Source organism: Heteronotia binoei, chromosome 1, assembly GCF_032191835.1.
Source record: "Heteronotia binoei isolate CCM8104 ecotype False Entrance Well chromosome 1, APGP_CSIRO_Hbin_v1, whole genome shotgun sequence".
NCBI lineage: Eukaryota > Metazoa > Chordata > Lepidosauria > Squamata > Gekkonidae > Heteronotia > Heteronotia binoei.
The window spans coordinates 121,672,164-121,689,954 of record NC_083223.1 but is presented as its reverse complement, the minus strand read 5'-3'; the positions used below and the strand labels follow the sequence as shown (position 1 = coordinate 121,689,954).

At 45.0% G+C, this 17,791-nt stretch overlaps 1 protein-coding gene across 1 annotated transcript in view; it reads left to right on the top strand.

Annotated features, from left to right (window-relative positions):
- The window catches only part of MAP3K5 (mitogen-activated protein kinase kinase kinase 5), a 208,598-nt gene that overhangs the window by 147,900 nt on the left and 42,907 nt on the right, over positions 1-17,791 (top strand). The window contains exons 13-15 of the mRNA XM_060240022.1: positions 11,840-11,935; positions 13,119-13,200; positions 13,849-13,982. Coding sequence (XP_060096005.1) covers positions 11,840-11,935; positions 13,119-13,200; positions 13,849-13,982 — 312 coding nt within the window. The remainder of the gene's footprint in view (positions 1-11,839; positions 11,936-13,118; positions 13,201-13,848; positions 13,983-17,791) is intronic.

The window sequence follows — 17,791 nt, the reverse complement described above, 5'->3', positions numbered from 1 at the left end:
TGCACAGGGGATTACCTTTACCTTTTTAATGTCCCTTTTGGGGGATTGGTGAGTATATAGATGATTCAGTTCTGCGGAAATCTGGAAGCCTTTTTCTGCTACCTACATCTTTCAATATATGCAAGAAACTGAATAAGACACAACAGGCAGCATCTTCACACCATACCATCACACAATCTACTGAAGAACAGCTACCATCCCTCCAGCCCATCAATGAATTTATAGCCATATATCATCAAAACAATGCTACAAAAAAGAGACTCCATATGGACCCCTCCTGATGGTTGCAACCCTATGCTGAATCTCTAAGAAGAATGCTTTTGCTGTTCAGTCCAAACCAATGAAACCAATAAACAACATTGTGTGCTGCAGAATCCCAACCATGCTGATATGAAGGCCATAATCCAGATACTTTAATTAAAGAAACAGACAAAGGTGAAGCCATTGTCATCATGACTAGATCAGACTACATCCAGGAGGCTCTAAAACAGCTCTCAGATACTGCTTTTTACAAATAGCTGGACTCTGACTCCACACAGGAACGAAAAAAAAAGAACTAAACAAGATTATAAAAGAATTACCCCTGCATATTCAGGAACAAATCCTTTCAAATATACCACAGGAGCCTAGACCAGGTACCTTTTATCTTCTACCCAAATACACAAACCTGGCAACCCAGGACACCCAATTGTCTCAGGCCTAGGCACTATCACTGTGAGAGTATCCAAATATATGGACTGACCCTATGCTGTCAGTACTCCTAGCTATGATAGCAACACCACAGACTTTCTAAGGAAAATACAATATTTGAACAACCTTCCAGAGTCCATGGATGTAGAATCGCTATATACCAACATCCCACACAAAGATGGATTACAAACCATAAGAAATGTGATTACTGATAACAATGCAGCTGACTGCCACCAAACTGTGCCATTTTCTCCCTCACATAACCACTTCAGATTTGGCAACAACTTGTTCCTTCAGATCAATGGTCCTGTCATGGGAACTTGCATGGCTCCACAGCATGCTAACATCTTTATGTCTGACTTTACACTTCCTAAACTCCCACCAAGTCATTCCTGTCTTGTGTTACATTGATTACATTTTTAATGTCTGGACACATGGCAAAGAAGTCCTGGATGTATTCCATCAGGCATTCAATGACTTTCATCCCACCATCAATCTGACACTGAATCAATCTATGGAAGAAATACATTTTTGGACACTACTGTAAAAATACACAATGGACATGTAGACACCACCTTATACCGGAAATTGATCAACAGTCATACCTACATGCCGCTAGCTACCATCCTACCAAACTCTTCAGCTACATCTGCTCCAATGGTACAGACAGATTCTCACTGGATGGATCTACAACAAACCTTCCTGGAACTAAAATATCCACATGATAAAGTCAAGAAACAGATTAACAAAGCTAGAATGACATTCTGAATCTCCAGATATAATAAATATATGACATTTATGGTAACAGAACATAAGAACATAAGAGAAGCCATGTTAGATCAGGCCAATGGCCCATCCAGTCCAACACTCTGTTTCACACAGTGGCAAAAAAATTTTTTATATATATATTTTTTATTTATTTATTTTATTTATTTATCTGGGATTTATATCCCGCCCTTCCCACCGAGTGGCTCAGGGCGGCTTACAACATATATAAAACTAACATAAAAAGCTACACTCTATTCAAATTCAAATACTGATTCGGTATACAGTCTTCAGCATTCCGGTATTCCATAATCAATATTCAGTAGTCAGTATACAGGGATACAGGGCCGGTTAGTTGTGGGCCAGCCGGAAGAGGATTGTCTTACAGGCCCTGCGGAATTGTGTAAGATCCCGCAGGGCCCTTACCTCCTCTGGCAGCTGGTTCCACCAAAATGGAGCCATTACAGAGAAGGCCCGGTCCCTTGTGGTCTTCAAGCGGGCTTCCTTTGGCCCGGGGACAACCAAAAGATTTTGAGATCCCGATCGCAGTGCTCTCTGGGGAACATGCGGGGAGAGACGGTCCCTCAGGTAGGCAGGTCCTAGACCATATAGGGCTTTAAAGGTAATAACCAGCACCTTGTACCGAACTCGGTAGGATATTGGCAGCCAGTGCAGAGCCCGAAGTCCCGGCTGAATGTGCTCCCATCTTGGGAGCCCCAATAACAGCCGGGCGGCGGCGTTCTGCACCAGCTGCAATCTCCGGGTTCGACACAGGGGCAGCCCCATGTAGAGGGCATTGCAGTAGTCCAGTCTCGAGGTGACTGTAGCATGGATCACCATTGCTAGATCGTCACGTTCCAGGAAGGGAGCCAGCTGTCTTGCCCGCCTAAGGAGGAAAAATGCGGACTTGGCAGTGGCTGCTATCTGGGCCTCCATAGTTAAGGAAGGCTCCAGAAGTACCCCCAGGCTCCTGACCCTGTGCGTCAAAAACTGGAAGGGGTATTTCCCCTCCCGGGCCGCGACGGCCCAAGCACAGGACCTCTGTCTTTGCTGGGTTTAGCCTCAGCCCGCTCCGTTTGAGCCACCCAGCCACAGCCTGTAACACCCGGTCCAGGTTTTGTGGGGCGGATACCGGCCGGCCACCCATGAGCAGATAGAGCTGGGTGTCATCAGCATACTGGTGACAACCCAGCCCATACCTTCGGGCAATCTGGGCGAGGGGACGCATATAGATGTTAAATAACATCAGGGAGAGAACCGTACCCTGAGGCACCCCGCAGTCAAGCATGTGCCTCCGGGACAGCTCATCCCCAATCGCGACCCTCTGTCCCCGACCTTCAAGGAAAGATGAAAGCCATTGCAAGGCCAACCCCTGGATCCCCGCGTCGGCGAGGCGGCGGGCAAGTAACCGATGGTCGACCGTATCGAACACTGCCGATAGGTCCAACAACATCAGTACCGCCGAACCGCCCCGATCCAGATGCCGTTGCAGGTCATCTACTAGGGCAACCAGCACCGTCTCCGTCCCATGGCCCAGGCGAAAGCCGGACTGAAGAGGATCAAGGACGGAAGCGTCATCCAGGAAGGTCTGTAGCTGCATCGCCACTGCCCTCTCGATAAGTTTGCCCAAATAGGGCAAATTTGAAACCGGCCGATAGTGAGCCAATTGGGTCGCATCTAGAGATGCTTTTTTTAAGAGGGGGCGGACCACCGCTTCTTTGAGCTGTGTTGGAAATTGCCCTTCCGCGAGGGATCTATTTATGATATCCCGTACAGGATATCTAAGCTCCCTCTGGCAAGATTTAATAAGCCAGGAGGGGCACGGGTCCAATTTACAAGTTGTTGGGCGTGCAGATAAGAGGATCCTGTCAACTTCCTCCAAACTGAGAGGGCTGAAACCATCCAGAACATGATCCGAAGACAGGCCCGGAGCCTCGGTTTCGCTAACTGCCTCCAATGTGGCAGGGAGGTCAAGGCGGAGCAACGCGATCTTATCCGCAAAAAAATTCGCAAAAGCCTCACAGCCAATCTCCAATTCCTTACAATTTAGTCTGCCCTGAGGCAGTGTTGTTAAATTCCGAATTATACTAAATAATTGTGCCGGGCGTGATGTTGCGGACGCAATCTCAGCTGCAAAGTATGCTCTCTTTGCAGTTTTGATTGCCACCTCATGGGACTTCAAAATCTCTCTATAGGATGTTCGAGTCGCTTTGTCTCGAGTACACCGCCATTGCCTCTCTAATCGTCTGAGTTCCCGTTTTAGTCGCCGCAGCCCCTGGTTGTACCAGGGAGTCGGCTTCAAACGGGGGCGTAGAGGACGCCTAGGTGCGATTTCTTCGATAGCTCTGGAGAGTCTATCATTCCAAGACTCCACCAGACCATCCAAGGAATCGCCAGGGGGCCCAGGATCCCGTAGAGCCGTCACAAACCGTTCTGGGTCCATCAGGCTCCGCGGGCGAGCTAAAATACGTTCTCTGCCTAAACGGGTTTGGGGTGGCACACCCACACGGGCCTTAAGGGCATAGTGGTCCGACCATGGCACTGCTCTAGCAGTCATATCGTCCACTAAAACTCCCGCCGCGAAGACCAGGTCTAACATGTGCCCCGCCCAATGAGTGGGCGTTGTAACAACTTGGGAGAGTCCCAGTGTCGCCATGGATGACACCAGCTCCATCACCTGAGTGGAGGCCGCGTCATCGGCATGAACATTGAAGTCACCCAAGACCAATAGCCTTGGGTACTCCAATGCCCAGCCCGCCGCGGCCTCCATCAGGGATGGTAAGGCGCCGGCCGGTGCGTTAGGCGGACGGTACACCAGCCAGATCGCCAACCCCTCCCCAACGTCCCACATCAGGCCGACACACTCAACACCCCTGATCTCCGGGGCCGGGAGAGCCCTAAAGGAGTAAACCTCTCGTATGAGAAGTGCCACTCCTTCCCCCCGCCCACTGGTCCGGGACTGGTGAAAGACCGAGTATCCCGGGGGTGCCATTTGGGAGAGAGCTACGGTCTCCCCATCGCGCACCCAGGTCTCGGTCACGCATGCCAGGTTCGCCTCCTGTTCCAATAAGAAATCCCGGAGGACAGCAGTCTTGTTATTAATGGACCTGGCATTACATAACACCAGTGCCGGAGGTGGGTAAAATCGCCTGGCCCCACTACCTGTCACCATCGGGATGGGACACAGGCAGGAAGGTGGGCGAGTACTACTATGTCTCGGCCTCCTTCCCCTATTAGTCTGCCTGCTCCCACCGTCATACCTTCCGCTCCCCAGGAGCACTGGAATCCCCGAGCCGGCCATCTCCTGCAGGTAAGAACCAGCTCATCAACCGGCTGAGCTATAGAGATATACCAGTCTATTCCTATCCCCATTCAGCCCTATTATTACCAATAGCAATTCGCCCTCCACCAGCCAACCACCAATGACCCTTAGTTATTCAATTTGTCCGTCTCCCAATTCATCTGTAACTCTTTAGCTAACAATAAATTAATTTAAACTATAAGCTCCTTAATTAAAAACCTTACCCCCTAACTATCTCCAATTAAGTTGCCATAAATAAATCCACTTAGCTAATCAATATATACGAATTAAATAACTATAGATTAATTACAAATTGGTAGTTTGTTAATAAATAGCCAATCACAAAATTAGTAGTTAAAATACTCAGAGTTGAGGAATAAAGTGCTATAATTAGAAAGTGACAAACGACATTAATCGTAAAGTGCAAGCTCTCTCTCTTGTTGTTAGTCAGTTTCCAAAGTGCATCAGTGTTAAAGTGCGTCAGTGTTCGTAGAGTTCCCATGAAGTGCAGAGGAGCACCTTCGTTCTTACTTTGAGGGAGAGGGGGGGGGAGCTGGGCTCTTACTCAGGGCGCAGCGTATTATCCAACCGTTTTGCTCCTCTGATTGCAGCTCACCCCACAGGCCGTCACAGTTTGTTCCAACTCCAGGTTCTTCCCCACAACCCTCATCAAGGAAGGGGGAGGGAAAGAGGTGGGGGGATGGGGGGCCGTCGTCCCACTAGCAGCCCCGCTGCCGCGGTACTTCGCCCCGTCTTCTCCTGTTTCGCTCCGACCCTCCTTACCGCCGGCCTTGTCGAGTTCACCGACTGCGCCCCGCACTCGCTTGCACCAAGCCCCCAACCAGTGAACTCCGGCTCCAGGTAACCAGCCGGTCCCGATCGGGCCGTGTCCTCCAGCCGCACCGGCTCTCGCTCTCAGGCTGCGCCGCCCTTCCCCCGCCTCGGCATCAGTCTCGGCGCCGGCTCCAGCGTCGGCCCCGCATCGGTCCCAGCTGGTAGGAAGTTTTCCTGTTGCTTTCGCTTTCACCGGTAGAGAATAGGCTCTAAAGTCGTCTCAACTTTCCAGAAGTTGGTTAGGTAGGATAGGTATCTTGAGTAGAGATGTAGCTTAAGGTTGTTTCCCAGTAATTTGCTGTTATAATAGGAGCTTCAAAACAGAGCTTCACGTCGCGCCGCCATGTTTTATATATATAAATATATATATAACCCCTCTTGAAGGTGGCTATGCTTGTGGCCACCACCACCTCCTGTGGCAGTGAATTCCACATGTTAATCACCCTTTGGGTGAAGAAGTACTTCCTTTTATCCATTTTAACCTGTCTGCTCAGCTATTCCATCGAATGCCCACGAGTTCTTGTATTGTGAGAAAGGGAGAAAAGTACTTCTTTCTCTACTTTCTCCATCCCATGCATTATCTTGCAAACCTCTATCATGTCACCCCACAGTCAACGTTTTTCCAAGCTAAAGAGCCCCAAGCGTTTCAACCTTTTTTCATAGGGAAAGTGTTCCAGCCCTTTAATCATTCTAGTTGCCCTTTTCTGGACTTTCTCCAATGCTATAATATCCTTTTTGAGGTGCGGCGACCAGCACTACACACAGTACTCCAAATGAGACCGCACCATCAATTTATACAAGTGTTTTGCACTGAGTGTCACATGTACGACTATCTGCCCAAAGGATAGAAGTGTTGGGTGTGTGCTCGATGCAAGGAGCTCCTGGTCCTCAGGGAACAAGTTCGTACCCTTGAGGCTGAGGTGACTGCCCTGGAGAAGCAGAGACAGTCAGTTAGGCACTTGGGGAAGACTCTCGGGGGCGTATTAGATGAGCCCCGCTCTGAACGTAGCAGCCCCGTTGTTGCCAGAGAGCATATGGGTTGAGAGGGAACAGGGCACTGTGCTGAGGATAAGGGGAATGCGCCCTCAGAAGGGACCTCTTCGTCAGTTGGTGAGCGGGAATCCTTTCGCACCAAGGAACCATCCCTGGGCAGGGGGAGGGGGGGTTGGTAATTGGTGATTCGATCCTTAGACAAGTAGACAGCTGGGTGGCAAAACCGCGTACTGACCGTATGGTGACTTGCCTGCCTGGTGCGAAGATAGCGGACATTACATGTGTAGTAGATAGGCTGAAAGACAGTGCTGGGGAGGAGCCTGTGGTTGTGGTACATGTTGGCACCAACAATGTGGGGAAATGCAGTCGTGAGGTCCTGGAGGAAAAATTTAGGCGGCTAGGCGGGAGATTTAAGGCCAGGACCTCCAAGGTAGCCTTCTCAGAAGTGCTACCTGTTCCACGTGCAGGGCAGTAGAGACAGGCACAAATTAGAAGTCTCAATGTATGGATGAGACGATGGTATAAGGAGGAAGGGTTTAAGTTTGTTAGGCACTGGGATGCTTTCTGGAACAAGCGGGAGCTGTACAAAAGAGACGGTCTCCACTTGTCCCCAGATGGAACCAGGCTGCTGGCGCTTAAAATCAAAAAGGTGGCAGAGCAGTTTTTAAACTAAATCTTGGGAGAAAGCCGACAGGAGATGAAATGTCTCTGGTTCGGGAGGACTCGTCTCAAAGAGATGAAGGGTTGGCTGCTATTTTTCTACTGGGTAACAGATCAGAGTTGTCCACTGTGATGGTGACAAACAGTATGGACTGTCTGCCAGAGGCTCGAGGCGGCAAGAGGAAGGTGGCGGGCCTAGAATGCCTGGGAAATTATAGATGTTTGTATGCAAATGCTAGAAGTGTTCGAAGTAAAATTGGTGAATTGGAATGTTTAGTGTTGGGAGAAAACATAGACATTGTGGGAATTTCAGAAACTTGGTGGAATGAGGAGAATCAGTGGGACACGGTGATTCCTGGATATAAGTTATATCGGAAGGATAGGGAGGGAAGGTTGGAGGTGGGGTGGCTCTATATGTCAGAGAGGGCATGTGGTCCAGTAAGACTGAGGTCAGAGAATTAGATTCCCTTTTAGAAATGCTTTGGGTTGAAATAGAGGGCCCAAAAGGAAATTTAACTATGGGAGTTTGTTATCGCCCACCAAATCAAAAGAGAGAGGACGATTATAATATGATGGAAGGCTTAAAGATAGCAGCTAAAGGTAAAAACTGTGTCGTAATAGATGATTTTAACTACCCGCAGATTGATTGGGTCAATATGTGCTCTGGTCGAGAGAAAGAGATTGAGTTTCTTGATGCTCTCAATGACTGTGCTATGGAGCAGACGGTCTCAGAACCTACCAGGGGTGGGGCGATCCTGGATTTGGTCCTAAGTAATGCCCAAGACTTGGTGAGAGATGTAAAAGTGATTGGGAGCAGTGACCATAATGTTATTGATTTCACCATTTGTATAAATAGGGAGTTGCCCAAAAAGACCACCACAACCACATTTAACTTTAAAAGGGGTAAATTCACTGAAATGAGGAGGCATGTGAGGAGGAAACTGAAAGGAAAGGTAATTACGGTCAAAACCCTTGGGGAAGCTTGGAGACTATTTAAAACTATAATCCTAGAAGCTCAGATAAAATACATACCACAAGTTAGGAAAGGCACAAACAGGCATAAGAAAAGGCCTGCATGGTTAACAAACAAAGTAATGGAAGCTGTAAAAGGTAAGAAGGACTCCTTTTAGCGGTGGAAAACCAGTCCAAGTGAGATTAGTAAAAGGGAACACAGGCTGTGGCAAATCAAATGCAAGACTGTGATCAGGCAGGCAAAAAGGGACTATGAGGAGCATATTGCAAAAAACATAAAGACCAACAATAAAAATTTCTTCAAATATATTAGAAGCAGGAAACCAACCAGGGAGGCAGTGGGGCCCTTGGATGACCATGGGGTAAAAGGATTACTGAAGGAGGATAGGGAAATGGCTGAGAAGCTGAATGCATTTTTTGCCTCCGTCTTCACTGTGGAAGATGAGAACTTTTTGCCCGCCCCAGAACCACTAATTTTGGAAGGGGTGTTGAAAGACCTGAGTCAGATGGAGGTGACAAAAGAGGAGGTCCTAAAACTGATGGACGAATTAAAAACTAATAAGTCATCTGGTCCGGATGGCATACATCTGAGAGTTCTGAAAGAACTAAAAGTTGAACTTGTGGAACTTCTAACAAAAATCTGTAATCTTTCATTGAAATCTGCCTCCATTCCTGAGGACTGGAAGGTAGCAAATGTCACCCCCATCTTTAAAAAGGGTTCCAGAGGAGATCCGGGAGATTACAGGCAGTCAGTCTGACTTCAATACCGGGAAAGTTGGTAGAAAGCATTATCAAGGACAGAATGAGTAGGCACATTGATGAACACAGATTATTGAGGAAGACTCAGCATGGGTTTTGTAAGGGAAGATCTTGCCTCACTAACCTGTTACATTTCTTTGAGGGGGTGAACAAACATGTGAACAAAGGAGACCCGATAGATGTTGTTTACCTTGATTTCCAGAAAGCTTTTGATAAAGTTCCTCATCAAAGGCTCCTTAGAAAGCTTGAGAGTCATGGAGTAAAAGGACAGGTCCTCTTGTGGATCAAAAACTGGCTGAGTAATAGGAAGCAGAGAGTGAGTATAAATGGGCAGTCTTCGCAGTGGAGGATGGTAAGCAGTGGGGTGCCGCAGCTTTTGTAACAGTTTCAATCAATGTATTTAATGCAATGTATTCTTTGTTTTATCATCTTTTTTCTTTTGATAATCTTTTAACACTATATAATTTTTAATATTAATCATGTAAGTTATTTTGTTAATTTATTTTATGAAAAGGTAAATTTTATTAAAAACAAAAAGCCAGAATGGTACCCAGAGAAAACCTGTTGCAAGACAGGCCTAAAAGAGACAATAATAGAACACCATTGGTGGTCACCTATAGCTCTGAATTCAAAACAGTTCAACACAGTATCAGCAGCTTACAACCTCTACTGCAGGGATGTTGTACTCATTTCTTATGAGGGCCAGATCTGACATAAATGAGACCTTGTTGGGCTGAGCCTTGTCAGGCCGGGCTGTGTGTGTACTTATTTAAAATTAGGTATCAGAGATATAAAGTTTAGAAAGGACACAAGCACGAAGGATTTTTTAAAAAAACAAAAACAAACTTGAAACATGCCTAAAACATTAGCACTCATTGTTCTTAAAGGTGCAAAAGAAGATACTGCTGTAAGGTCACCTCCATGTTGAAAGGAAATGGATGGAGGAGACCAGTGTTCTCTCTAAGCTAGCTCACAGAATTTTAGCTTCCAGCTAACATATTTTTGTCTTAGCTCAGGAAGGATGACCCCAGAGCACAATAATTTATGCAGTAGCTCACAACTTTAATGCCACTAGCTCACAAAGTAGAATTTTTGCTCACAAGCTTTGATGGAGACTGCAGCTTTGATGGAGAGTAATGGCAGGGTCTCAGTTAATTACTCTTAAGTATTCCACAATTAAGAATACATCTGCTCATCAGTCTCCAATTTGGACATATTTATTCCTTCCCCCTGGAATTAAACCCAAAAAATGATAACCACATAAACTCAGCTTGTTGTTCCTGTTTGGTCATTGATTATGTTAAACATCTTCATTAAGTAGTATGATAGTTTACTGCTCACCCTCTAATAAAGATAAAGCATGAACTGAGAAATAAACGATTGTTCAAGTGCAAACCGTACTGGTTTGTGGTTATTTTCAAACCGGTTCGTTTGGTGGCATCATTCCTGAACCAAAAAACAAACCAAATTTTTTCCATGGTGGTTCATTAGGTTCATTTTTGTGGTTCATTGTCCAACCAAAATGCCACTAATTCAATCAATTCCTAGGCAACACTGGGGGTGAACTTGTGGAGAGCCCTAGAAAATCCCAAAGCAGTTGTCCATAGCTTGATTGGCAGCCAACCAAAGGGAGCCAACTACAAAGACCTCATTCTGCTCTATGGGAGCAGATTATATACAACTGTAATACCACATTCTGCCCTAGCCTCTTTCACTTCACAACACAAAGAGAGAAGAGTTAGTACAGTCGTTGTTTGCTGCATGGCTGATTTAGGGGAAGCTTTGAAGGACTTCTCCCCCCCGCCACACACAAACAGTGGGACAATTTTTTAAACACATCTCCTGGCTGGGAAGGTGTTCCTTGCTGTGGTTTCAGGGATTGAACCTGAAGTTAGAGCTGAGCTTTCCTAAGGGCACCTGCGTTGGAGGGCTATAACTCAGACATCTCAAATCCAATCTTTACCAAACTTGGAGGGCTGTTGGAGGAGAGCCAGTTGAAGATGTCCTGTGAGTTTGGTGACTCTAACTCATGAGGGAGCTGTTCTATCACCTCCTGAACCAAACAAACCATGAACTGGTTGGGAAATCAAGCAAACCATGAACCAGCATGAACCACCAGTTCAGGTAATCAATTGAACTACAACCAACACAAACCACCATATGTGTAGACTGGTAACTTCCTTTTCATTGTATCTGAAAAAGTGTGCATGCACAGAAAAGCTTATACCTTGAATAAAACTCTTTTGGTCTTAAAGATGCCACTGGACTCATACTTTGTTCTGGTCTTTTGTGTGTATTTAATATAGCAAAAAAGATGCTAATGCATATCCTCATACTGTATGTGTGTACTGATTTGTGCTATGAAATTTTGTTTGACACGTTTTCTTGATAGAATACTCATGCATCTTCTTGTGGGGAAAACAAATATCCTCGGAGAAATCTAATTTGTGAATGGCACGTTTTGAATATAACATTTGTGACCCTTTAGATCATGGTTTGGAAAACTGGGTGTGCTGAAAATTCCCTTCATTTCCCCTCCCCCCTCAAGCTTGGATTTCTTCTCTCCTTTGGTTTTCAGGAAACTATAGTTTACTATTACATAAATACTACATAAATTGCAGTTGAAAATGCTGGTTTGCCTAGAAATTGGTCTGATCCTGTTTCTAAAACAAGCTATGGTTTGTGCAAATTTGTGTAATAACAGATTATGCCTTTGTAACGAGGAAGGGTTTTTTTGGGGGGGGGTCACTAATTGGAGAAAATATTGGTTTCACAACCTTTATGGCTATTTTCTTGTTGAAATCAGAACATTGCCTGAAGTGTAGTGTCAAAATCAGCAACCATACTAATTTCATTTTCTTTCAGCATTTCAAAATTTGAAGAACGATGCTGTTTCCTTTATGTGCTGCACAACTCAGATGACTTCCAAATCTATTTCTGTACAGAGCACCACTGCAGAAAGTATGTGTTCAGCAAAATGTCTTTTACTGAGAATGGAATATGAAATTAAACAGTGTCAGTTTCTTTCTGCAATCTATGTAGAGTGAAATCAACCGTATGCATTTACATCCTTAGAATGATCTAGAATCATTTCCAAGGAGGCATCCGTATCAAATATTTTTTGAAAATGTGCCATCAACACACCTTGCATGAAGGTGGTCCTGTGAAGAGTAGCTGCTTAATAATCCAGCCTCAGTTTGTGGGGTCATCTTTGAAGAAGTTGTGTTCAGCCTGTGCCTGTGAGATATGTGCATGCTGTTACGTAACTCACTCCCAAAGCTAAAGCAAGAATGAAAAAGATTATATTGTCATAGTATATTGTATATAACTGCATTTTATATATAGTATATTGTATATAGTATATTGTTGGAACTCTCTGTCTGGGGCAGTGATGCTCTGTATTCTTGGTGCTTGTGGGGGCACAGTGGGAGGGCTTCTAGTGTCCTGGCCCCACCGGTGGACCTCCTGATGGCACATAGTTTTTTTGGCCACTGTGTGACAGAGTGTTGGACTGCATGGGCCATTGGCCTGATCCAACATGGCTTCTCCTTATGTTCTTATAGATTATTTTCAGAATAAATTTGCACCCACAGATAATGTAGCAATAAAAATATCTTATTAAGGTAAGTTGTTACTGGGAATGTTAACACATTCTTTTTCAAATGAAGTACATTTCTACACATTACACAGAATGAAGTAGTAGAATTTGGGGCTATTCTAATTCAAGCTTCAAGACAGAGTACCAGTTTTAATGCCTCTAGTTCAAAACCTCATTTCATATTATCTAGTAATGCACCAAAACAAGGAGCTGAGTAAATGTTTCTCTCTTTGTTGCTAGTTTACTACATTCAGGTAGGTTTTTTCACATGGAAAAGCTCCAAAATGATCCTTTGCATGTGCATTCATGTTTGTCTGAAGTGCCACAGTCCAGAATTGGTCTTTTCCATTTATCCTTTCATTTGGTGCAATATTACAATGGTTTTTAAATAACTAGAACACTCAAAGATAAATATTATTCAGAATTTCAAAATAAGAACAGCAGTAGAGGAAGCCAAGCTATGCTTGCCATTTAGCTGATTACTTTTTGCACTGTGATTTATTCTGTTGTAACACTATCTTCTGCTTCTATATGAAATTTTGACAGATTTTTTGAAATGGTTAACAGTATTACTGAAGAGATAGGGAAGAACACAGAGGAAGGAGAATGTGATGGAGACTCCCTGGAGGTAAGAGCCAAGCTTTTATTACTTCTATCCTTTTGGGAAGTGTGCTCTCAAGGGCAAAATAGTAATCAAAGGACATTTTTCAAGTTAATTCTTTAAATATTATGATTAACAAGACAAAGAGCAGAGTGCTTTCATAAGAAATTCTCTTGTGCTTCAGAATGAAATATTTGTTTCTTAACTGGATTATTAGCACAAGTAGCTTTAGTTATTTTGAATAAATAAATAAAGCAAAACAGAGAGAGAGAGATCATTTGATATGTTTTTAAATAATCTCATTGTCTAAAATCCAGGTATACCAGGAGTTGTCATTTGGCAAATTGGTTTGACACAGCCATTTTATACTTGTAAGCATATCCTGTAACTACTATTGGAGTTTCTCATATACTAGATTTCATATACTCCAGCTCTTCTTGATTCCCAGTGCATTGCAACAGCAAAACAGAAAAACCCCATTACCTCAATAATCAGCGCCTATCAAGATGTTATGATTCAGTTGCTTCAGATTCTGGCATTGTAATATGTGATGCCACAATATTCAGTGTTCTGTAGTTCATTGATTTGGAACCACTAAGTGCGATGATGTGATGTCATGAGTATCTTCCATACATACTGGAATCACAGATCTGTTTCCTTTTCTTTCTGTTGTAGTATGACTATGAATATGATGAAAATGGTGAGCAAGTCATTTTGGGGAAAGGCACTTATGGGATTGTTTATGCAGGACGAGATCTGAGCAATCAAGTCAGAATTGCCATTAAAGAAATCCCAGAAAGAGATAGCAGGTATTGTAACCATGAATGCTTACAAACACCAATGTTTACAGTTGTGTGATATATATCAGTGTGCTGAATTAGTTATGGGAAAGAATATACTATGAACTTTTTAAATTTTCTTATGTCTTACATTCTCAACTGTGGTCATGGCTACTCTGAATTGGATGAACTGATGTTCCTGGAGGGGAGAGAATCGTTTCATTAGTAATATCTTCACTCTTAAAGGAAGAGTTGCTGTATTATTCTATGGAAGGTCACACAAGGAATTGGGAGTCATACATGCTCTGTTGTAGATCTCATATCTTGCCAGAGTTCATGTTCAGTTCACAAATTCACATATATTTCAAAGAGCTGCAGCTGTGTATCTGTTCTTAAGCTCTGTGTACTCATTAAAGGGGCAAGATGATGTTTTATTGTAGGACTGAGAAGTTTGTGGGGAGGGGTGGCTTTCTTTTTTAAAGGAGAGGACCTCATTTAATATTTTTTTATCCCACATATCCTTCAAGGGTAACATTAGAGAGTTTTTGATAACAAACAAGAATTTAAATGTGGAGTTGCCGAGGCATAGTCCACAATTCTAAATGCTATACCACTTTGACTCTGAATGGAAGGAAGACCTTAGGCAGAGGTGTATTTTTAACTCTTCCCTTGCTTGGCACTTTTCCACTGCCACCATATATTGCACCCCCAATGGAGTACTCTAAGAATGTGTTAATCCTCATCAAGACATGTTTTGAACTTCACATAGAAGAAAACAGTTGGAAGGGTGAAGTGGAAATGCGGTGGGCAGGGAAGAGATGAAGCTGCCCCCCTTTTCTTAGATTGTTTCCTCTTAAGGCAGCTTTTCTCTAACAAAACCGGCAATCAGAGTTTGGTTATGTGCATGTATTGTTTAATTCCACTATGACTTCAAAAAGTTTGACAAATACCATCATATACTATTTCTGGAACTCCTGGTAATGCTTTCCAAGGCTAAGAAAATATGACGATGAGTAAGAAGGCAATAGAGAACTTAGCCAGGTCATCTTCAGAATAGGAAATGAGCATGGCAAATTGAATTAGACATCCCTTAACAGTTAGCCTAATAAAACAGAAGTCAACTGGCACCTTAAAGTCAAACAAAGTTTATTCTAGCATAAACTTTTGTGAGTCAAACCTCAGATGAATGAAATGAAAAATCTGTTGCAAGAATTTTTATGATGATCACAATAAAAGATATGGAGGGAGAGAATGAGTTGTAGCAGTGAGAGACTGCTTGTAAATCCTGTTGTAATAATTCAGATGTTAGACCCTGTGTAAAAGACAGGAACAGATGTGCTATTATGCTTGTTACACAACGGAGTTATGAGAGAGATCAGAGGTTCCAGACTCTCTTTAGGTGCAGATGCAAGAGCAATGAGCCATTAGTAAATGAAGAATATGGGCAAACATACAGTCTGAGTCCAGCAGTACCTTTTAAGATCAACAAAGTTTTACTCTGGATTTAATCTTTCATGTGCATGCCTACTTCTTTAGATACATTGAAACAGAAGTCACCAACCATTACATATAGATAGCAGGTGAGGAGGATGTTGCCAGGAAGGACCCATTAGAACTAAAGTTGGATTAAGGAAATTGGTAAAACATGTGAATAACAGGAGATTAGCATTAATCACAATAAAAGAGTTTAAAAAAAGATGTGAGAACTGATGTCATTAGTATGTATAGTGAGATAAGAAACTGATAACTCTGTTAAGCCCTGGGGGTTCCATTGTCCTGAGAAACCTATAGGAGAACACTTCAGCCTCCAGGGACACTCAACTGAGGACCTCAAAGTATCAGTTTTATTGCAAAAGAATTTCAGAAACAGACTAGAATGGCGGATGGCTGAGTTGTAATAACATAACTCAGCAATCTCCCATTCTAGTCTGATCTTCTTCGTGGTCTCTGTGCTTCATACTCATGGGATAGAGCGCCTGCGCCGATCCCCAAATCGGTACCTAAAAAGCCCGGGATTTTTCGTGCTCGGCACCAACGGGCATGCACAGGCGTCCCAGTGCGCATGCTCACCGGCGCCAGCACGAGGATCCCGCCAGTTCCTTTCGGACCTCTGCGCTGAGAGGATCTCCTTTCGTGTCCCCAGTCAGTAAAGTAATCTTGGATTGCTTTCTTGCCTGTTGTATATAGCCCGTTTGTTATTTTCTTAGTGTAGCTAGTTAGTTAGTTGTTAGATAGTTAGTGTTGTTTTTTTAAAAAAAAGTTTGTTGGACTTGCCCTTCGGGGCTCGGTTTTTCCCCCTCAGAGACTTTCCCGGGTGGAGTTTTTTTCTGGGCGTCTATGGAAAGACGTTGGGGTTTTTTTAAGAGGTGCCGCAACTGTGGGAAGAAGATTCCACCCCCCGACGGCCATTCCCTCTGTCTCCTCTGTCTGGGCGAGGGACATTGCGTCAATTCTTGTGCCCACTGTCTGAGTTTCTTGAAACAAACTCATAAGAACAGAGCAGCAAGGCTTTTGGCGGCTTTGGTCGAGTCGGCACTTCGTCCTCAAAGGATGGCATCGGGCCCATTGGTACCGATGGGTGAGGCCGCAGCCCCGACGGTCACATTGGCTGAGACTTCGCCAATCAGGACCGAGATGCTGGTCGAGCGTGGGTGTTCCACGAAACGGCCTTCTGAAGGGTCAGTGGACACCCCGGCTAAGAGGCGTCGGGATGATTCGGGGACCCAATCATCCGTGCCGAAGAAGGGGAAATCGAATGAGAAGCGGAAGAAGAGACCATCCCGCACCCCTTCGCATGACGCTTCGACATCAACAGCTCCATCGAGGAAGATCTTGGTGTCCCCACGTCGTAGCCCTTCGGTGTCTAGAGGCAGTGCTTCGCAGCTGCGCCTATCGACATCGGAGCACAAGATTGAACTGACTCAACGCTCCCACTCTTCAGGGTCCAGGCGTCGCAGTGAGAGTGACTCGGTCTCGGAGGTGGAGGTGTCAGCGCCGATGGAGCTTTCGGCACCGTGGATCAGGCGAGAGGCCGGAGAGAGCTGGAACCGACTACAGTAGCTCGTCACTTCCTACCGCTTCCACCATGGGAGCAGCGCCAATGGCCTCCTTACCCTTATCCACTGTACCAATGGTACCCTCCTCGCGAGTTCGCAGACTGGGACCAGCAGTCCGAGGCATCCCACATGTCCAGGCTGTCTCAACATTCTAGATGGCGTCCTTTGGCATCGATCGCTGTCCTGCCTGACAGACACGGCGTGGTGGTGGAGGAAGTCCAACCTCGGTCATCGGTGTCGATCCAGTTGCCCATCAGAGAATCTACTCTGGTGCTCTCAGAATGATCTCTACACAAAGAGTCTTCATCGTTGGACTCCGAGGTCGGTACCGACGATCCGGACCGGGCTTTGGAACCTTCCCCGGTGTCTCATACGGCTGAGGATCTTCCCATCTCACCAGTGGAGGATCTGAAGTCGTATGGGGACCTGGTGAAGAGGATGGCACTCTCCCTCTCGCTTCCAGTGACACAGCCGCAACCCGTTGTAGCCGATAACTTATTCGACATTATGCAACGGGATACGTCTACAGCGGTTGCCCTGCCGGTGACGAAGGTCATCCTACAGGTGGTGAAGGAGCCCTGGGCGAAGCCTGCTTCTACACCTGTGTCTTTGAGGAGGTTGGACGATATGTACCGTATCCAAAAGTCTGGGGCTGAGTTCCTCTTCACACACCCAAAACCGAATTCGGTGGTTGTTTCCTCCTCTTCAAAGGCCCGCAAGACTCACTCCTCTCCACCAGACAAGGAGGGAAAGAAGCTGGACAACGTCGGGAGGAAGTTCTAC